The sequence below is a fragment of the Lygodium microphyllum genome, chromosome 4 (genome assembly GCF_053477565.2).
Source record: "Lygodium microphyllum isolate KBCC chromosome 4, Lygodium_microphyllum_v1.1.10, whole genome shotgun sequence".
NCBI lineage: Eukaryota > Viridiplantae > Streptophyta > Polypodiopsida > Schizaeales > Lygodiaceae > Lygodium > Lygodium microphyllum.
The window spans coordinates 124,051,557-124,074,027 of NC_141138.1; the positions used below are offsets into that span (position 1 = coordinate 124,051,557).

At 41.8% G+C, this 22,471-nt stretch overlaps 1 protein-coding gene across 4 annotated transcripts; it reads left to right on the forward strand.

The window, feature by feature from the left end:
• Positions 1-4,361: 4,361 nt before the first annotated feature.
• On the forward strand, positions 4,362-20,122 carry LOC148037574 (uncharacterized). Of its 4 annotated transcripts, XR_015690665.1 has the most exons (8): positions 4,474-4,611; positions 4,707-4,834; positions 4,939-5,065; positions 16,892-17,538; positions 17,629-18,576; positions 18,683-19,675; positions 19,771-19,872; positions 19,965-20,122. XR_015690665.1 is itself a non-coding variant. In XM_087676527.1 (6 exons), the coding sequence occupies exons 4-5, from the start codon at positions 19,256-19,258 to the stop codon at positions 19,849-19,851; spliced, it is 501 nt and encodes a 166-aa protein (XP_087532653.1). In that variant the 5' UTR covers positions 4,474-4,611; positions 4,707-4,834; positions 4,939-5,065; positions 18,683-19,255; the 3' UTR covers positions 19,852-19,872; positions 19,965-20,122. The 4 variants fall into 4 exon arrangements, 3 of the variants coding, with proteins under 3 accessions (XP_087532654.1, XP_087532655.1, XP_087532653.1); XM_087676527.1 differs by lacking the exons at positions 16,892-17,538; positions 17,629-18,576; XM_087676528.1 differs by lacking the exons at positions 16,892-17,538; positions 17,629-18,576; positions 18,683-19,675; positions 19,771-19,872; positions 19,965-20,122 and having other exon boundaries at positions 4,362-4,611; positions 4,939-5,104.
• The last annotated feature ends 2,349 nt before the right edge of the window (positions 20,123-22,471 follow it).

The following is a 22,471-nucleotide window of genomic DNA, read 5'->3' on the forward strand; positions in this document are numbered from 1 at the left end:
CATGATTAATATTAACTTCAAATTACCGTTTGCTGAAAATCCGCAATCGCCTGATCAATGATCTCAGATTGAAACTCGCCAAATCGTCGTACGTGTTCTATAGACAATCGACGTTTTCGTCTAATTGCCAACTTGCATTGAGAGCAAGGACATGGGACACGCTGATTAAGATACGTCTCGCGGTCTTGAACAATAAGACCTTCTTCGTTTTCCATCTTATCTACATTACGGCAAACAAGGCTTAAATGGATAGCTTTATGGAGATGTACATCAAGTTGCAAGTTGACCATAAATCTTGCATTGTATATAGTAGTTGAGAGATTTTCCGATGTTATATCTCGGCCTTGTATCATGCTCAAGGATTTGTTTGTCCCGGTACGTGGCCCATGGCAAAGCACATTGCATACCATTATCAATAAGTCTATTATCTTAAATTTCCTTCCCCTCCCTCTCCCTCTCTTTCTCTCCCTCTCTCTCCCTCTCCCTCTCTTTCTCTCTCATTTCCTCTCCTAAACAAGCAAAAAAGAAAGTGATTCAAACAACAAACAACCAAACCCATCGTGAGAGAGAGAATGCACTCTCTCTCTCTCTCACCCTCTCCCTCTCCCTCTTGTTCTCTTTCTCTCCCTCTCTCATTTCCTTCCCCTCCCTCTCCCTCTCCCTCTCTTTCTCTTTTTCTCCCTCTCCCTCTCTATCTCTCTTTCTCTCTCATTTTCTAAACAAGGAAAAAATAAAGTGATTTAAACATCCTCCAAGCAAAAGGGAGAGGGAGAGAGACAATGCACTCTCCCTCTCTTTCTCTTTATATCCCTCTCTCATTTCCTTTCCCTCCCTCTCCCTCTCGCTCTCTTTCTCTCTCATTTCCTCTCCTAAACAAGCAAAAAATAAAGTGATTTAAACATTAAACAAGCAAAAGGGAGAGGGAGAGAGAGAATGCACTCTCCCTCCTTCTCCCTCTCTTTCTCTTTCTCTCCCTCTCTCATTTCCTCCCCCTCCCCCTCCCTCTCCCTCTCTTTCTCTTTCTCTTTCTCTTTCTCTCCCTCTCCCTCTCCCTCTCTTTCTCTCTTACTCTCTCGTTTCCTCTCCTAAACAAGCAAAAAAGAAAGTGATTTAAACATTAAAAGAGCAAAAGGGAGAGGGAGAGAGAGAATGCACTCTCCCTCTCTTTCTCTTTCTCTCCCTCTCCCTCTCTTTCTCTCCCTCTCTCTCCCTCTCCCTCTCCTTCTCTTTCATTTCCTCTCCTAAACAAGCAAAAGATAACGATTTAAACCTTGAACAAGCAAAAGAAAGAGAGAGGGAGACTCACCAATGAGATATGGAGAGCATGGGGCGGCTTCTCTTTGCGATGAGGGCTCCTCCTCTCCTTCGCGAACAATGGCGGCGGCGGCGGCGGCGGCAGCAAGTCTTCTTCCTCTTCTTCTCTCACAAAGCCTTCGCTCTCTCCCTCGCTCTCGCTCTCAAAAGTCGAAGCAAAAGAAATGAAAATCGCGCTCAGGTTTCAGCCGCGTTTTTTTCCCTGCGGCGTCGCTATTTGCGTCGCAAATGCGAGGCAAATAGCAACGCAAATAGTGACGCAAGTAGCGATGCCAATAGCGACGCAAATAGCGACGCCGATATCTGCCGTCGCTAATCGGCGTCGCTAATTGCCCAATTCCTTGTAGTGCCTTGATCAACATAATGGATTTTCAAAATATCAAATTTACATATTTTTTACATATAGAAAGGTCCCATATAAAGGGGTTACTTATAGATTGAATAGAAAAGGTTTATGTTCTATTAAGGAAAAATTCACAGATAAGGATATTTATAAATAGGCCTTGAATACATATGATATAAAAGGGTATACATGTAGTGAATTACCCGGGCATTTAGCTAGACTCAAGTTTCACTCTCTCCTTTTGGAATAAATGGACTACTCCATAAATCACATAGCTTCGTGAAAAGGACATATTCCTGGAAAAAAATTCATAAATAACCACAATTAATATTATCTAGCTAAGATGTTCATCAACCTTGTTTAGAATGGAACTTGAACCCATTGCATTGCAATCCCTCAAAGACTTTTAACACGGGAATAATTAGGAATGTCACAATCACCATGACATAAGAAAATGTCAATCCCTTCCTATCTATTCTAAAGGACATGGGCTAGAGAACTCTCATCTAGCAAAGCATCTACAGCATGGTGTGCAGTTATCATGCGATTATAGAAAATATCTTAAGTTGGATTGAAAAGTAATTGCACTTGGGAATCATTTGGAGGTTAGCCTTCTTCAACTTCATTTGCCACTCATTTGCAACCTCTTTACAAACATGCCATTAGATAGGTTCCTTAGGTCCAACCCTACTTGGATTTTGGCCTACTGAGGTTTTCCTTATTGGTTCTCCCATTTTTTTGCTCCCTAAGTTAATCCAAAAAAGATTCACAATATTGGCTTTATATGATATGCTTTGGTAGGCTAACAAAAAACTCTAATAAGGGGAGAGAGCTTTGGGCCATAGTTAGAAATGTTGACCTTAAATTTTGAAAAGATAGGGAAACGAGAGGAGATAATACTAAGAAAAATGCATGTTTATTATTCAAAAATTTATGGCAAGCCAAAAATACACAATATACCATGTTTGTTGCCACATATTGAACATGCATGTAGAGAGTCTATTCCATCATCATGCATGCAAAAAGGGTGGTAGATTCACAACACCAGGTTGTGAAAGGATATCAAGTTACAAAAATCCTAAAATGATATCAATGTATAGAGGCAAAAGGACTATGTTATGAAATATATGACAACCTATGCTACACATGTCAAGAGGAGTTCCTACAATGCAAGGTCTATCTTCAAAGCTATCGCTATTTGCTACACCATTTAGGGAATCTTGAAATTTATTCTAGTACATTTTTTTAGAAGATGATTCTTTAAAGTTATAATGGATCATGATGCTAAAAGATTTTGGATTTTTCATGGTTAGGCATTTTTAGATGTGACCTTGTTCATTGCCTCCCATGGTCTATGGCCTTCTCCCCTCATGATGTCCAACTCTTTGAATGCCTTTGTTTCCTAGTTTGCATACTATCTTTGAGGCAAAGGTTCAATCTATTGCTTCAACTGATCTTGGAAAAGTCTTATATGTTCCTCATCTCACCACTAACCCTTAAGGAGAGTGTAAAGCCTATGGGACTAGTATATTGAGATGTGTTGATTTGTTTTGGCCCCATCCCATATGCATGCCACAAGGTTAGATAGAATAGTCACTTCATTTGAGAACATGCTAAAAAGAAGAAGGGGGGAAATTCAAATAAGGATGAGACTTCACAGGGAAAGATTTGTGCTTCTAATTGTAGTGTAATGGCTGTCAACCCTAAGGATCCCATGCAAACAAGGAAAATGAAAAAAATGGATTGAAGTGTAGGTGCAAGAAACTTTTCTCAAAACCTATTGTTATAGCCATACTAATTTGGGGTAACGTAGGGAAAAAGCTTTGATAAGGAGACAAGGATGATTCTACCTTTGGTAGTAGACATGTTTGGGTACAAATGTCAACAATTCATGCTAGGTCCCAAACAAAGGGACCACCATTTTACCTTCTTGGCCCAAACAAATAGTTTGTTTCCACATTACGTGTTCATGTTTTTGAACCCTATTGAGGCATAAGAGACTTTCCTCCATATCTTCCTAGTGTGCATGCATGCATCATAGATGTCATCGTACAATTACCACAATAGAAATAAGCAAAAACAAGAATCTAATCACAAAATAAGCTTTTATAACTTAGAAAACTATTTCGATCCAAAAAGATTGTGTATTAATTGAATATCATGGCTTACATGGAGACTTGTAATGAAGGGGTGCCCCTATCCATCTTGGTGACAAATAAAATAAAGCAGTAATTACTTTTTTACATGGTGGAGTGTCTTTACCATTGCGCAATTATTATTTTTACATGGTGGAGTGTCTTTACCGTTGCGTGTGAATGGAACGCTTGACCTTGGAAGTTGGGCTCACTTAGAAGCCGATTAACATGTATACACAAAAATTTAACTGATGTTACCACACAGTCCTGAGTCCACTACAGAATCCAGATATCTTTTGGACATCTACGTAAGGTAGTTAAGACATAAAGTCTGGTAGCGCCTACAGGTACTAGCTAGGGGCAGGAATAACGATCCATGCAGGCCTGGATTCTGCACCAGGCTTTTGGAGAGACGCAAAGGCACTATTTTTTCTTCACTTACCGGGGAGATATGACAAGTGGGATGTGACTCGAGTAGACTTGCTGCTGATTAGGATGACGATAGATCCGCCGGGTGGCACCACTTGAGCGTCTATAAGAGGCAGCTCGGGGCAAGCTATCTAAGGCACAGAGCTAGAGAGAGAGAGAGAGAGAGAGAGAGAGAGAGAGAGAGAGAGAGAGAGAGCAAAATGGGGAAGCTATTCAGTGTGCTTGTGCTAACGGTTTTGATGTGCAATGTGGCAACCTTCATGATAATGCTGCAGTCGCAGGGTGGCGAAGGAGCTGAGCTTCAGGGTAGCCGCAAGCTTATGGGAGAGTCGACTGCTGAAGCGACCGATGCTAAGTACTACCATGGTGGTGGTGGGTATCATGGAGGAGGTAGGATCTTCTAAACGTTAATGAAAACCCGACTCCCGAGCTTTAGTACCTTATTATTTCTGACGAAGCATAGAATGGTTTTTTGCGTGAACTAGGTGGTGGGTATCATAATGGGGGCGGCTACCACGGTGGCGGAGGCGGATACCACGGATACGAACAAGGTCGCGGCGGATACAACCGCGGCGGCGGCGGCCACCCTTGATCAGGCATCTCTCATGATGAGGTATATGGATCCCTTTACCTGCACGCGTCCCAATGATCACTGTGCACGTATGCTGAGTATTGTCGTGCGTCTTCTTTAAAATTACTCACCTATGGCAACCCCAGGGTCCACCCTGCGCTTGTTCTCTTTTAAAGGAAGGAGCTGCTGCTGTACTACTTCAAGCTGCAGAGAGAGAGAGAACATAGAGCTGGCGCCACCTTCTACTTGTGATGCAAGATGTGGACTAGCTAGGTGTGTGTACTTTATCAATAAAATTGCCATGTTTCATCAGCGCACGCTCTTGTCCTATGGGCTTCTCTCTCTCACTCTTTTTTTTTTTGTTTTTTTAGGAAGCTTTAAGTATATATTAAAAGGAACATTTACAAGATATGTAGTAGTTCAGGTTCCATTACAGGGGAGCAACTTGGATCAAAAAAGACCATATCTTTATCATTGAACAAGTTCAAAAAAGCATGAGCTTTTCTTCTATTTTCCTAAACTTAGTTCTATTACTGCAATCCCTAGAGAAGGTGTCTTCTCTTCAATCTTTATGATTCTACTCTGCAGCCTTTTTTTTAATTTTTGCAAGCATGGCTGCCACCTCCATCTCCTGATCTTCTTTCTTGATGTCTTCACATTGTTGAATGATCTTCTTTGCATCATTTTCATTATGCAAAAAACAAATTAGACTTAAAACCCCGGAGAGGATCAGCAAATTGCTTTTCAAATACCATTTTATTCCTGCATATCCATATGTTCCATAAATAGAGGCTTCTCAGCCAGTTCCAGACCCGGGGGGAGGGGGGGGGGGTAAACCACAAATTTCCCTAAACAATAATTCTTTCCAAGTGATCTTAGTGGGGTGCCACTTCAAGATTAAAACCTGCAGTAAACGAAACATGTTAGTATTCTGAGAGCAATTAAGAAACAAATGAGGGATAGATTCTACCTGGATACCACACCTTTGGCATATTCCATTTCCTATGCCAACTTTCAGAGCCCTCTCATTGGTCCAGAGGTCTTTCACCATGATCAACCACATCAGACAAGAAATTTTAGGCTGAATAGAGGCAGACCACAGGTTGTTGAATCTGTAGTTCCATTGATCTATATTCCAATTAATATGCCATCTAGCATTAAGTTTGTAGTACAGTTGAGCATTGTTTATCTTAAGATCAGGCAGTGGAAGCAGTGACTTATCTCCTTGCAAACACACCCCTCTATAGTTGAATTGTTGGTTGAGATTTATTCCTTTTGCTCTATGTTGGTCCCATAACATTTTCCTACCCCTTAAAAAATCAATTTCATGTTGTTTGAGGTTAAACGGTTCACCCATATTTTCCTTTTGAATCCAGTTTTTGTCTTTATAGTCCCATATGTCACCCCAAATTTTAATCCCCTTTTTATATAGTTTGTAGGCTAGATTGGCCTCTTGGTCTTCTATTGCTCCATAAAAGAAGCTGAACCAGATAGAATCTCTGGAGCTCCAAGGGAGTATGAGATTGATTTGGGAAGAAGGCCTAAGGAGACCCTTGTATTTGAACCAGGCTTCCTGAATTCCTTTGGCTAGTTGAGAACAATTTTTGGTTTTTATATTAACAGGGCTTATTGCTACTGTTAGAGGATCAAGTCCCTTCCACTTGGAGCATATTGACACTTGGAAAGGTTTGGTTGCAGCATGCAAAAGGTTTATCCAATCTTCCTCCTCTCTGTTCAGGCTTCTTGCAATCCACTTAGCTGCTAGCTTTTCAGCTAGGCTATGAAGATTAGGAAAACCTAACCCTCCCAACTTTTTGGGTGTTGTACATATCTTCCAAGACACTTTAGGTACCTTGAATTTATCCCCATCCCCACTCCATAAGAAATTTCTACCCAACCTCTCAAGTTGTTTCATCGCTGTCTTTGAGGGTTTCCAGCATGCAAGAAAATATATTGTTGAAGGGATAAGAATGTGTTTCACCATAAGCACTCTTCCTGCCTTATTGAGTTGACAGCCCTTCCATTTCTCAAATTTTTTGCTTATCTTATCTATCACCCAATCGCACCTTTGCTTCATAGTCACATCAAAGCCCATAGGAATACCTAGCAACCTGAAAACTTTACCAGATTCTATTTCTTTGCAACCAGCTTCTATTAGCGACCTGGGAGAGGGACTTATCAGGGTTTTAATTCTTGTCTTTTGAGGATTTATGACTGACCTTGAAGCTCTACATAAAATTTGTAGGCATTGCCAAAATGCAACAAGGGAAGCAAGATCATTGTTGATCGTGCTGTTTGTATCATCAGTAAACTGATTAAGTACCATATCTTTTTTATTTGGAAGTTTGATTCCTTGAATATTCCCTTTATCAACTCCATTTTGTATTAACCACCCTAGAGAGTCTGCAGCAATGGCAAACAGGAGTGGAGCCAGGGGGCAACCTTGCCTAATGGATCTTCTAAGAGGAAAAGAGTCTGTCATTTGTCCATTGACTGGAATCCTTGTGGATGCATTGCCAAACACAGTGCTAACAAATTTAATAAACGTCTTACCAAGTCCCATATCTTGAAGAGACTGTAGTATTAAATCCCATTCTAACCTGTCATATGCCTTATCAAAATCAATTTTGAAGAAGACAAAATCCTGGTTTTCTTTCTGAGCATGCTCAATGCCTTCCCAAAGGGCAATGATAGCATCAAGTATGAATCTTCCTTTTATAAGACCTTTTTGTTCCTTTGATCCACTGATCTAGATGGTTTGATAATCTTGTAGCTAGAGTTTTTGCAAATACTTTATAAGCTGAGGTCAAGCAAGTAATGGGTCCCTAATTAGTTAGGCTTTCCTTCTCATCTCTTTTATGTATTAGTTTTACTACTCCATTTATCATATGTGGCAAAGCCCCATACTTGAGAGACTCTCTCCAGACTTTTAGTAAAGGATGAATGAGGATGTCTTTGAATTCTTTAAAGAATTCATTGGGTAGACCATCAAGCCCTCGGCTCTTTCCATTTGCTAAAGAATCTATGGTGTCTTTTAGTTCAATTTTTGTGATGTCCCCCTCTAGGATGCTAGCTAAACTAGAAGGTACTACCTTCTTCCTTACCCTTGCTATCTTGGCTTTAGCTATAGTGTCATCCAAACTGCCCTCCCTAGGAGTACTAAACATTTTGGAGAAGAACTCCTTGGCAATAAGGAGGTTCTCCCCATTGTTCTGGGCATAAGTTCCATCCTCTCTTGTAAATAGGGGGATTGTGTCTTTGCCTTTTTTCTTTTTAAGGATCTGAAACATTTCTTTGGTGGGTCCGTCAGCCTTTCGAGCCCACCAACATCTCATAAAGAGTTGAATACTAGAGGCCTGTTTCTCTTCTACTAGCCTCAGTTCATGTTTAACCCTTAGCAACTGAGGCTGAAGGTATGATTCCCCTTGGTCTACCCTTATTTCAAGTGTTTGACATTCAACATATTTTCTTGCTCTACTAATCCTTGTACTTTTAACTTGCTGTAGCTTAACCTCTTTAAGGGATTGTTGGGTGTCTCTAATGGCTCTAGTCCAGGCTTGGGGAGGTGACCATTCTTGTTGAAAGGATAGAGACCATATCATGCAAAGAGTGTCTCTTGCATTCTGGTTCTTGAAAAGCCTAGGGTCTATATGAAACCACCCAGCCTTAATGGTATGCCCAGAATTTGAAAGGACAAGTTGAATGAGTTTATGGTCTAACAACACAATATTATCTAGGACTTTGGACCTACAATTGACATATAAGGCCAGCAGCCCTGCTGAAACATAAAACCTATCAAGCCTAGCCTTTCTTAGGTGACAATCACTTTGATTATTTTCCCAAGTGAACCCCAAATCCTCACTGACATCAGTAAGATCATGAAATGCTTTAGTGATTAACCATTTATCTTTTTCCTTACGTGAAATGCTATGTCCTTTTTCCAAATATCTATCTTTGGAGGTTTCCACCATGTTGAAATCTCCAACCAAAATGATGGGACAGCTGATTACCTGTAAGGTATCCCAAACTCTAGCTCTCTCTCTCTCTCTCTCTATCTCTCTCTCTCTCTCGTAAACTAACCAGCGTACATTAAATGTCAAAGAGAGAAAAGTAAAGAACACCGGACTGTGCACGTATGGAGATGCTAATACTAGTAGAATTGGCTAGACTGGCCCTCATCGACCCCCTACCGTCCTTAATAAATTCTCTTCACATTGGCGCCGTCGGGCGTAGCATTAGCCCTGAATTCCGTCAACACTGGCGCCATTATCCGCTGCTGTGCAAAATAGTTTCCTCTTTGCGGAAGTCGTCTCCCCTAATTAGCGCAACCCTCACGTGAGAGAGGCACAAACCACCCACAGTCTACTGCAATACTCTAAACGGCAAAAGTTGGTTTTTGGGGTCTGAATGATTAACAAGATAATTCTTATCTTAATTTTTCGGGAAATGACACGTCATGCCGGTCCAATGCAAATGCTTGGGTGTGTCTATGGTCAAAGCTTACAAATTCAGTGCTACCAAAAACACGGCATGCTTGGATGTGTCTATGGTCAATGCTCACAAATTCAGTTCACCAAAAGACGGTACATTAGAATATTTATACCGGCTGGAATTTCAAAAGTCAGGTTAAAATTTTGTTATGCCCTTAAATAGGCTTAAAAGTACTAGTGAAATTTTCAAGTATTATATTTTTATTGATTTTGAAGATCCAAGCTGATTGCTTTGGGATCTTGCGTTTAATTTTACTAGTTTTAAAAAAATGTCTTTTGTGATGAGCAAATCTTGCATGAAACAAAATATTCTTGTGGATTGTGATATCATTGGCAGAAAGAATCTTCTTTGTGGCCTTGAGCATGATGCGTATAAAGAAATAAGGCCCTAATAGCATGGAAAATCCCTGGAGGAACATTATAATAATCTCTTCAAACACGAGAGATGAGCGCTAGATAAAAAGAAATGTCTATCCTAGAATTAAGCTCATGTAGAACTATGAGTAAGATCTCATGGCCTTGCAAGAGTAGTGTGAGCAAAAGCTATGACACAAATACTTTGTAAACAATGTGGCTTTCTATGACATGATGCAAAGTGCAAGGGACCTTATCACTAAATCAACATTGACTTTTAGCTTGTCTTCATGTGGAAAGAGTGACCACTCTATGGTACCAAGGTTAATTGCCTTGAAGGCCTAAAAGTTCATATTGTCTCCATTAATGCACCAAGCAGCTCTGCAACAAGGGTGCAATCTCAAATGAAATCATTGGAGAGAAGTGGATTGATTTTAGATCAAATCTACAATCTTGTACTTTCTTAACTCTTTCTTTCATGGGGAGGAGTTGAGAGACAACAGTTCGAAGCTAGAATATGAGCCTTCTATGTAAGAGATAACCTTAAATCACAATAGAAGGGAAGTTGTTGAAGTAATTAGAGTTTGCCTTGTCCAAATTCTAGATAACAAGGGAAAATAATGGTGTGAGTAGCAGCATAGTTGGAAGAGACTATATACTTGGAAATGCATTTGTATATACTCAACATGACTATTGTTACATATTTCTTGTATTTAGTAGTGCTTGGCATCATTGTTTGCATTCAAAGAGTCTAAAATATACACCATTGTTGATGTAGGCGAAACATTGTTTCTAGCTCAATTCCAAGAGTATACACCATTCCCTTCATTGGTAGTAAACTCTCACCTCAACTAGAAGCTTTCAAGGCTAAGTGATTTATGAGGTGTAAATTCACATTGGGAAGTATGTGTGAGAAACATTATCTATGAACTGTGTTAAGAAATCTTGTCGGATCTTTTGGTAAAAAATGAAAGGTGAAATGCAGCACCTCCATTGCATGATTTGAGAGCCAAAAGCTTGCTAAATATGGGGTTTTAGTGATATAGACTACATAAAACTTCTCTTGGGGACACATACCTAGTCTTTACCATCTAAAGAGGAGTCTTTTGGGGAAAAATAAATAAGTCTAGATACTAACAAATTTAATGTTGATTAATTTTGAGTTTCAACATGTCTAATCCATTATCTTGATTGACTCTTTACCTTCATTGAGATTGATCACCTCTACTAAATCACATCTACTGCATCACACCAGTTGACTAAATATTGCAATTCTTGCACTCAAGGTGATCTTTCACCTTGACAGACACTTCTACTCAAGCCGCTTACTACCTTGATTGATTATATCACCTTGATCGAGGTGAAGTTCACCTCCATTGATTTTGGAAAATGACTCAAGATGGTATTTACCTTGTCCAACCTACTCCACTCAAGATGGTCATCACTTTTGAGTGACTCTTACTATCACTACAAGATACAAGCCTCATATCGACGTTCAAATTGATGAAAATGTTAACCAAAAAATTTGCCCCTGTCATCGTTAAACACGTTGATATTAGCAACGCCATAGAACTGTCACTATCGATGTTGATATTTATGACACAAACAATGATGCCAATAACAATGCTTTGCAACGCAAACCGTGACGATAATAGCGACACGTGCAGTAAATTTTTGACGCTAATAGCGACGATTACAGAGAAAAAAATTTGTGGCAAGGCAACTTGAGCAGTATATGCTATATTTGGGCCATACAAAATGGTTACAGTGAAGTGTACAATGGTCATCAAAATGAAGGCAAAGTATACTTGAATCCACAAGACTGATATATAAAATAAATACAAGATCACTTATTGAAAGCACTTATGGAATCATGGTAAGATAAAAATGATGATAATAACATAGTGCATAGAGAATGCCTACATAAATCATAGGACAAAAAAAGAAGAGGATGTGCGCTTTAGGGATCCATGCGAGAGCTATAGATTCTCGCCATCCAAAATTTCGTCCCATCACAAAGGAGCATCAAACAAACTCTGCCAAAAAAGAAACAACTACACATCAATCCACCATACAATTATGCATTTTAATTTAAATTAGCAACTGTGGACAAGAAATTAGATGAGTGACGTCCTAGGCCACCACATGTGTACAATCTATCGATAAATGCAGTGAGACCGTGTCTCTCTACATATCGAGTCTCTAGGCCGGTGGAATCACGGTTTGTAATGGAGTGCTGCAAAGAAAATAAAATACAACTGTTAGAAACACGATTGTCAGTATAAGTATTTTTGCAAAAAAAAAGCAAGAAGAACAAAAGAAAAACTTACAAAGTCCTCCAAAGAAGTCCTCTGGCCGCCACTCCCAAGATGATGGACCACTCCTACCTCCAGTCGTGCCCTCGCTGCCTTGCGCTGCTATCTCCACCAATACCCTAGAGATATGTAGCCTCCTCCCTAACTAAGTAGGCGCCAGTCATCTGAGTCTAGCCACTCAGGCTTTGAGACCCCACTCTTAAGTGCCTTACGTGCGTCCGATTGTTTGTGACATGTACGCATACATGCACTCCATCATCTAGCTTATGAAAAACCTATCTACTCCGGTCAGTACCGGAAACTCCTCATGCAAGGATGCTACTATGTAGTCCTTGCTTCCCTTCGGTATATTCTTCCAATGATCCAAGATGTGTCGAAAAAATTGTTGGCACAACTCTCATACGAGCCATCATCCTCCTCCCCTCATTATTCATGATGATGACTCTTGCCCTATCATCTACAAGGTATCCATACCTCTCTATGGTATGTCCAAGATGTGTTCTCTCCCACCTGTAACCACGCTCTTAGGCATATCCAAGAGACCCTTATACATCTAGTGTACCCACAGGGATGGTATCTCTTGGAGTAGCATCCATAGGGATGCCACTTGTGGATGACTGAGTAAAAGCTGGCGTGACTGAAGTAGACATCCCCACATGTGTGACAAATCCTACAGGTGATGCAGCTTCAGTAGAACGACGAGACGGAGACACTGCATTGGTACCTCCATAACAACCACCTAAGCCACCCTCTCTGCAACCTGCACGAGAGTGAGGAATAGCACATGTATCGCAAGCTGACTGTGGGCTCACCGCATCCACGTCTCCACAGCATCCCCTAGAACCACTACCTTCATCCAACCCAAGTCTGGAGCATTGACCTCGTCTACTGGAAACTGAAGTATCAAAGCGTATCGAAGTAGATCTAATGGAATGGCATGATGTTGTCCGAGTCAATTCTTGGTCTGCCATATCTCTGAATCAAGCCATCCAATCTGGAGACATATGTGTGAAGATCTCCTACAGATCCTCCTCGCTCATCTCATGTATCTCAAGGTGACTGTGGGCTCACTGCATCCATATCTCTGTTGCATCCTCCATAACCACTCCCTCTGTCGTCTGGCCCAAGTCTAGAGCATCAAACTCATCTATTGAAAACCGAAGCATTAGAGCATAATGAAGTAGAACTAATGGAACAGTCTGATGGTGTGCAAGACAGCTCTTGGTTCACAATATCTCTGAATCGAGTCATCTAATCTAGAGGCATATGTGTGAAGATTTGGTATATCCATCGCATATAGACATGTCCCGTAATCTTCACTTCATCTACAAGATGCACCACGAGGTGGGTTTCTATCGTGAGCATGCTAATGGGAAGATACTTCTCAAAGAGACAGATGGTCTCCTTGCAGATTCAATAGAGGATGTCTTGATCTCCTTGTGTGAGATCCATTTGCACTAAATTTGACAACATGTAAATTGCTCCACATATTTCTGGAGTGAGGCATCCTTTGATCACGATCAGTAGTACAAATTATCACAAATGAAGAAGCATTACAAAAAATGAATACACTCCAAATAGTAAAATATGCAGGCCACTTACAATCCATTCGTAGTACAAACTTGACATATCTTATGCCAATCATGGGATTTCAGGCCCTGATAATTGGTCGTCTTTAGAAAACGTAGATCTGAGAGAACGCACAGTACTTGTCGTATACCTGATAATTTACTTCACAAAGCACTCTTATTTAGTGGACAAAACCCAAGGAGCACAAGGTAGTTGCAAGCAACCATCAGCACTCAACTATGGTCAAAGCGCCTCTATCTTGCCTACCTCCTTCAAATCCATTCATGTCCGTGCAGTGTCTCTCTTTCCTATGATGTGGCCCCATAGTAAGCTATCCACATTTTTTAAATATGCATGGGATCCAACAATTGGTTGATCTGTAAGTGAGTCCAATACGGCAACTCTTGCAGAAACTGAGAATCGACGCATTCCATTTGGATGCGACTCTGTGTGGATGATTTTTAGCTTGTATCAGCTTTGGCTATTCATTCATGCTTGAGGTCGTCCAAGAAAACCTTCCCTCTGTTCATGACTCTCCAGCAAGAAAGCAACCACTATAAGATACAAGCCTCATACTGATATTTGAAGCAACAAAAATATTCATAAAAAAATTTACCCCCGTTGTCACAAAAAATGTCGATATTAGTGATGCCATAGAACTATCACTATTATCGTATAGTGATAGTTACATGGATTTTTTTTTTGTGGCAAGGTAGCAAATAGCACTATGTGCTTTATTTGGGCCATACAAAAGGAGTTACAATAAAGTGTACAATGCTCGTCAAAATGAAGGCAAACTATACTTGAATCCATAAGACTGATCATACATAGAATAAATACAAGATTGCGTAATGAAATACTACAAGGATTTGGGCTAGTAGCAACGCCGATTAGCGACGACGAATAGCGGCGTCGCTATTGGCGTTGCTAATAGCGTCACTATTTAGCGTCGGACCGCTATTTGCGTCGCATTTGCGACGCAAATAGGGACGGGCCGCAGGGAAAAAACGCGGCCGAAACCGAGCGTGATTTTCATTTCTTGTTTGCTCCATTGAGAGTTTTGAGAGCGAGAGCGAGGGAGAGAGCGACCGTCGTGAGAGAAAGAGAGGAAGAAGACTTGCTGCCGCCACTGCCGCCACCGCCGTTGTTCGCGAAGGAGAGGAGGAGCCTTCATTGCAAAGAGAAGCCGCCCCACGCTCGCCATATCTCATCGGTGAGTCTCCCTCTCTCTTTCTTTTGCTTGTTCAAGGTTTAAATCACTCTCTTTTGCTTCTTTAGGAGAGGAAATGAAAGAGAAAGAGAGGGAGAGGGAGAGAGAGGGAGAGAAAGAGAAAGAGAAAGAGAGGGAGAGGGAGAGAAAGAGAAAGAGAGGGAGAGTGCATTCTCTCTCTCCCTCTCCCTTTTGCTTGTTTAATGTCTAAATCACTTTCTTTTTTGCTTGTTTAGGAGAGGAAACGAGAGAGTAAGAGAGAAAGAGAGGGAGAGGGAGAGGGAGAGGGAGAAAGAGAAAGAGAAAGAGAAAGAGAAAGAGAAACAGAAAGAGAAAGAGAGGGAGAGGGAGAGGAAGGGGGAGGAAATGAGAGAGGGAGAGAAAGAGAGGGAGAGGGAGGGAGAGTGCATTCTCTCTCTCCCTCTCCCTTTTGCTTGTTTAATGTTTAAATCACTTTCATTTTTGCTTGTTTAGGAGAGGAAATGAGAGAGAAAGAGAGGGAGAGAAAGAGAGGGAGGGGAAGGAAATGAGAGAGGGAGAGAAAGAGAAAGAGAGGGAGAGTGCATTGTCTCTCTCCCTCTCCCTTTTGCTTGTTTAATGTTTAAATCACTTTATTTTTTGCTTGTTTAGGAAATGAGAGAGAAAGAGAGATAGAGAGGGAGAGAAAGAGAGGAAGAGGGAGAGGGAGGGGAAGGAAATGAGAGAGGGAGAGAAAGAGGGAGAGAAAGAGAAAAAGAGGGAGAGGGAGAGAAAGAGAGGGAGAGTGCATTCTCTCTCTTCCTCTCCCTTTTGCTTGTTTAATGTTTAAATCACTTTCTTTTTTGCTTGTTTAGGAGAGGAAACGAGAGAGTAAGAGAGAAAGAGAGGGAGAGGGAGAGGGAGAGGGAGGGGGAGGAAATGAGAGAGGGAGAGAAAGAGAAAGAGAGGGAGAGGGAGGGAGAGTACATTCTCTCTCTCCCTCTCCCTTTTGCTTGTTTAATCTTTAAATCACTTTATTTTTTACTTGTTTAGGAGAGGAAATGAGAGAGAAAGAGAGGGAGAGGGAGAGGAAGGGGAAGGAAATGAGAGAGGGAGAGAAAGAGAAAGAGAGGGAGAGTACATTGTCTCTCTCCCTCTCCCTTTTGCTTGTTTAATGTTTAAATCACTTTATTTTTTGCTTGTTTAGGAAATAAGAGAGAAAGAGAGATAGAGAGGGAGAGAAAGAGAGGGAGAGGGAGAGGGAGGGGAAGGAAATGAGAGAGGGAGAGAAAGAGAAAGAAAGGGAGAGGGAGAGGGTGAGAGAGAGAGAGAGGGCATTCTCTCTCTCACTCTCCCTCTTGCTTGTTTAATGTTTGAATCACTTTCTTTTTTGCTTGTTTAGGAGAGGAAATGAGAGAGAAAGAGAGAAAGAGAGAAAGAGGGAGAGAGAGGGAGAGAAAGAGAGGGAGAGGGAGGGGAAGGAAATTTAAGATAATAGACTTATCGATAATGGTATGCAATGTGCTTTGCCATGGGCCACGTACATTGGTGACTCTTTAAGATGGCTTAAAATTGGTCATGTCCTTCATAATGTCCAAGTAGGGGATCTAATTGTGATATGCATAATTCATTGTTTTTGTATTAACTTTATAGGCATAACAAATTAGAAATCATGCCAACTAGTCAACGGAAGGACTAAAAGAAAATGATACCCTAGCTAATGGTCATTACGGTACTTCATCAAAATGAACCCAAAAGTATTGTTATAGAAGAAGAATCCCTTAAATTGAGTATAGGATATTTTCTCTCAGGTCTTATGACTATGAGTAGAATTGATTGAAATAAATTTTATTACTATAGTTGATAAATTTCATAGATGGTATTAATTTTAATACGCGATCCTAGGACAAAAAAACCACATTTCTAAGATGCTTTTTGTTGAGACTGATTTATTATTAGACTAAGAGATCCTCAATGATGCTCAAAATGGATTACTTATACTCAAAGCCCTCTAGTGCAGTTTTTTACAATAACGAATAATTATCTACCGGGACAAACAAATCCTTGAGCATGATACAAGGCCGAGATATAACATCGGAAAATCTCTCAACTACTATGTACAATGCAAGATTTATGGTCAACTTGCAACTTGACGTACATCGCCATAAAGCTATCCATTTAAGCCTCGTTTGTTGTAATGTAGATAAGATGGAAAATGAAGGTCTTATTGTTCAAGACCGCGAGACGTATCTTAATCAGCGTGTCCCATGTCCTTGCTCTCAATGCAAGTTGGCAATTAGACGAAAATGCCGATTGTCTATAGAACACGTACGACGATTTGGCGAGTTTCAATCTGAGATCATTGATCAGGCGATTACGGATTTTCAGCAAACAGTAATTTAAAGTTAATATTAATCATGCATTATACTCGCAAGCTAATTGAAAACCATACATAATAAGATTGGGTCTTTTTGGCAAATTTTCTATCCACGGGGGTGATGTCTCGACCCAAGGGAGAGTGCACCCTTTGCGGCCAATTAGAAGAGTTCGTGGACGTACGATGGATGGATTGCAGGAGCCAATCCACCACTCGCAAGGCCCATCTATACCGTCAATGCCAGAGGAGACAGACAACCTTCCTAACCTACCTACAATCTTGGAGTCTGAGATGGAGGCAATGATTGATGCATTGATTCCCATGGATGTTGAGACATCTGACCCGCTTAGAGAGGAAGCATCCATACCATTATATGATGGGTGCCGAGTATCTCGGTTGAAGACATTGCTTGCACTCTTAAGTGTGCAAGCAAAATACGGTTGAAGCGATACGAGTGTGACTGAGTTATTCAGGTACCTTGCACATAGGCTTCATTGATTTTTTTTTTACAGTATTATTGCAAACATTTGTGCTTTTTCAAGGTGTTTTATGATTTTTTTCAGGTTATTGAAATATCATATATTACCACCTGCAAATACCATGTCTGAGTCTCGTGATGATGCACGACATGTTTTACGGAAGCTTGGCATGGACTACAATAACATCCATGCATGTATCAACGAATGCATATTGTTTCGAGATGAATATAAGACTATGGAGACATGTCCAAAGTGTGGTGCTCACAGGTATCGACAGGACTTGCAAGGGCAAACCATCCCTCAAAAAGTTCTCAGACACTTTCCGCTCATCCCCCGCATAAACCATATGTTTCGCACGTCTGGCATGACAAGCTTGACAACGTGGCATGTGCAGAATAGGTCCACCGATGGAGTTCAACGAATATCAGTGGATTCGCGCGCATGGAGCCACATTGACTCTACCTTCCCAGGCTTTGCGCGAGAGCCAAGGAATCTTCAGCTCGGTCTCGCCATGGATGGTGTGAACCCATTCGGTTTGCGCTCGACTTCTTACAGTGTGTGGCCTATAGTGCTTGTCAACTATAACATCCCTCCATGGCTTTCTACGAAGAAAGGACATCTCATCCTTAGCTTGCTCGTCCCGGGCCGCTACAAAGTAAAAAATATGGACGTGTATCTTCGTCCATTAGTCGATGAGCTTAAGATTTTGTGGGAGGAGGGGGTCACTGTGCAAGATATGAGCAGGCGCGATGGTCGGCGGTTAGCCAACATTCGAGCTCGCATCGGCTATAACAATGATATTACAAGGGGTGGAGGCCACCGCAAGTTTGGAGCCCGCATCGGCTAACAATGATGGAAATACAGAAGTCCAAGAATTTTTTGAGAACGAGATAGACTCGTTCTTTTGTGGTGACATGTCTATCGACCTTCCAGTGTATGCAGATTTGTGTCAGGAGATTAACATGGGACCATAGAATACTTCATTCTTGAAGAATTGTATTACTCAATTCGTTCTTTAGATCTTCCATAAAGGTACATAAGATATGCATTTTAAGAGGGATTTTTCAAAAATGATTTATATTACTGTGCTTTGTATAGTTTAAATTGATTATTCTAACATCATTTTTTATCTGTGCAGGTGACATTTTCAGGATGAGTCGAGGGATGAGTGATGAGGAGTTTCAGGACATGATGGCACGCATGTCTCCAGATCAGCTCCCGAGATTCAGAGAGATGGCAGACCAAGAGCTATCTCGTTTTTCGTCAGGGCGCTCTGCTAGATTTGCTTCAACGTGATCAGATGCTTCAGCTTCGAGCAGATGATCTCGACGCTCACGACTTGGGCCAGAGGGAGGAACTGCATCGGGATCAGGGGGTGCTGTTGTAGAGACACAGACGTGGTGTCTCCGTCTCGTCGTTCAGCTGGAGCTGCGTCACCTCCAGGATTTGTCACACCTGTGGGGATATCTACTCCAGTTACTCCGGCTTTTGCGCAGCCGTCAGCAGGTGGCACGTCTTTTGGTGGCACTCCTTTTGGTGGCACCCCTTTGAGTGGCACTCCGAGAGAGGGTACCCCCGTATCAGTACATCGGATGTACAGGGGTCTCCTGGATATGCCCAGGAGCGTGGACGGAGATGGGAGAGGACCCATCTTAGGCAGACTCCTAGGGGTTATGGATACCTAGTTGATAGTAGGTCAGGAGCCATCATCATGAATGATGAGGGAAGGAGGGTGATGGCTCGCATGAGCGAGTTGTGCCAACAAGTTTTTCGGCACAACGTCCTGGATAATTGGAAGAACATACCGGAGGGGAGCAAGGACTACATAGTAGCATCCTTGCACGAGGAGTTTCCGGTGCCAGCCGCAGTAGATAGATTCTCTACGGGCTGGATGATGGATTGCATGCGTGCATACATGTCACATAGACGATCCGACGCACGCAAGGCAATCAAGAGTGGGGCTGCAAAGCCCGAGTGGTTAGATGCAAACGACTGGCACCGACTGAGGGAGGAGGCTACAGATTCGCCAGGACGTTGGAGTCAGCAGTGGGAGGCGGCGAGGGCACGACTCGAGGCCGGAGTGGTGCATCATCTTGGGAGTGGCGGCCACATGACATATTTGGAGGACTTTGTAAGTTTCTCTTTTGTTTTGCTTATTTGTTTTTTTGAAATATTCTTTGTACTAACAATCATGTTTCTAACAGTTACATTTTGTTTTCTTTGCAGCACTCCATTACAAATCGCGATCCGCAAGGCCTTGAGACTCGATATGCAGAGAGGCACAGTCTCAATGCATTGATCGATTGATTGTATAGACGCGGCGGCCCTGTAAGTCACTCATCTTTCTTGTCCGTAGTTGCCATGAGATATTTGAATGCATTATTGTATGGTGGATTGATATGTTGTTTCTTTTTCTGCAGAATCCATTCGATGCTCCTTTGCGGCGGGACGAGCTTTCGAGGGACGAGGATTTCTAGCTCGCCCTTGGATCCTTGGAGCTCACACACCTTTAGTTTTTAGTCGCCTGATCTATGTAGACATTTTCTATGTATTAGTGATATCCTTTCATGATTGTACCAATCGCATTTTATGCGATCATGTATTTATTTCATGTATCAGTTTTATGATTTCAGTATACATTCTTTTTGTTTGCAAACGCTTTGTATGCAGTAGTGCAGAAACTATTTTGTATGGCTCTCATACAGCACACAGTGCTATATGTGACAGGGCAGCTTGCTGCCCTGCCACTAAATTTTTTTTCCCTGTTACCGTTGCTATTTGTGTCGCAAATTTACTGCTCGCGTCGCTATTGGCCTCGCTATGAGCGTCGCAAATTTACTGGTTGCGTCGCTATATGCGTCGCAAATGTGACACATATAGCGATGCATATACTGACGTTTCTATGGCGTCGTCAATAACGACGCTTTTTGCGACGATGGGGGAAAATTTTGTTGTTTGTATTTTCGTCGCTTTAAACGTCGGTATAAGGTCTATATCTTGTAGTGAAAGCAACGGTGTAATCATGGCAAGATACAAAGAATGATAATAACATAGTGCATAGAAAGTGCCTACATAAATCACATGATGCAAAAAGAAGAGGATGTATGCTCCACGAATCCAAGCGTGAGCTATAGATCCTCGTCATCCGAAATCTCATCCCGTCACAAAGGAGCATCGAATGGACTCTGAAAAAAAGAAACAACTATACATCAATCCACCATACAATAATGCATTTTAATTAAAATTAGTAACTACGGATAAGAAAGATGAGTGACTTATAGGGCCACCATGTCCATACAATTGGTCGATCAATGCAGTGAGACTGTATCTCTCTGCATATTGAGTCTGTGGGCCGGTGGGATCACGGTTTGTAATGGAGTGCTACAAAGAAAATAAAATAAACTGTTGAAAACATGATTATCAGTAAAAGGGATCATATTGAAAAAAAATAAGCAAGCAGAATAAAAGAAAAACTTACAAAGTCCTCCAGATAAGTCCTGTGGCTGCCACTCCCAAGATGATGGACCACTCCTACCTCCAATCATGCCCTCGCCGCCTCGTGCTATTGTCTCCAACGCCATGGAGAATTGTAGTCTCCTCCCTGAGTCGACACCAACCATTTGCATCTAGCCACTTGGGCTTTGAGGTCCCACTCTTAAGTGCCTTGCATGTGTTTGATCGTCTGTGTGACATGTACGTACACATGCACTCCATCATCCAATCTGTGGAAAACCTATATGCTATGGCGGGTACCAGAAACTCCTTATGCAAGGATGCTACTATGTAGTCCTTGATCCCCTCCAGTATATTCTTCCAATGATCCAAGACATTGTACCGAAAAATTGAAAGGTGAGAAGGATCGAAGCTTGCACTCGAGAGCTATGGCAAGAGAGCAAGAGCAAGAAAGAGAGAGACAAGAAATGGAAACTCCAACAGTCACAATGTGTGACCGGGCCTTCCTTTATTCAAACTGTCACTAAAAGAATAAAGAATAAAGTGACGGTGACGGGTGCTCGCCACCTACAGTGTGTAATGGTAGTGACTGTCAGTGTACTAATACATGGGCGGCTAGGCGAGGCGCCTTTACACCCAACAACCTCCTAGTTAAAGGCGAATCTGCCCTAGTGAGGAGTGAAAAGAAAAAAAGGAAAAAGATAGTACAACATGTACACATGTACAACAGGATGAGGAAAGACGTTATCTCATCCCACGCCCATCAACCTCCTGAGGAAGGCAAAGCGCTCTGTAGAGAGGCTTTTCGTGAGCAGATTTGCAGGATTCTGGTCAATTGAGATCTTGACAAGGTCAATAGACTTGTCCTCAATGACCCCACATATGAAGTGATACCTCACCTCAATGTGTTTCGTCTTCGTATGGAAGACCGGATTCTTGGCTAACTGAATAGCACTCATAGAATCCGAATGCAATGTAGGGATAGCATCAATACCAAGGTCAACAACCAAATGGCCCAACCAAATGGCCTCCTTGCAATCCTTAGTGGCTGCAACATACTCAGCCTCTGTAGTAGAAAGGACCGTGCATTTTTACACCCTGGACATCCAAGAAACAGCACCTCCAGCATAAGTGAATACATAGTCGGAAATAGATTTCCTACTATTTGCATGTCCTGTATAATTAGAGTCAGTGTACCCCACGAGTCCTGTATCCTGGCTGCCATAGCATATGCACATATCTGCAGTGTCCTTCAGGTACCTCATGATACCCTTCATGGCATCCCAATGCTTCTTGCCAAGTGTAGCCATATAGTGTGCCCCAACACCAACTGCAAAGGCAATATCTAGACGAGTGGCTATCATGGCATACATAAGAGTGCCCACTACGGATGCATAGGGAATCTTGGCCATCTCGGTCCTCTGCTCATCTGTCTGTGGACAATCAGCTTGTGATATATTCACATAAGAAGGCA

Coding starts and splice junctions, on each gene's coding strand:
- LOC148037574 (XM_087676527.1), top strand. CDS start 19,256: ATGAATGATGAGGGAAGGAGGGTGATGGCTCGCATGAGCGAGTTGTGC. Junction 19,676..19,770: donor TGACATATTTGGAGGACTTT/GTAAGTTTCTCT, acceptor TTTTCTTTGCAG/CACTCCATTACAAATCGCGA.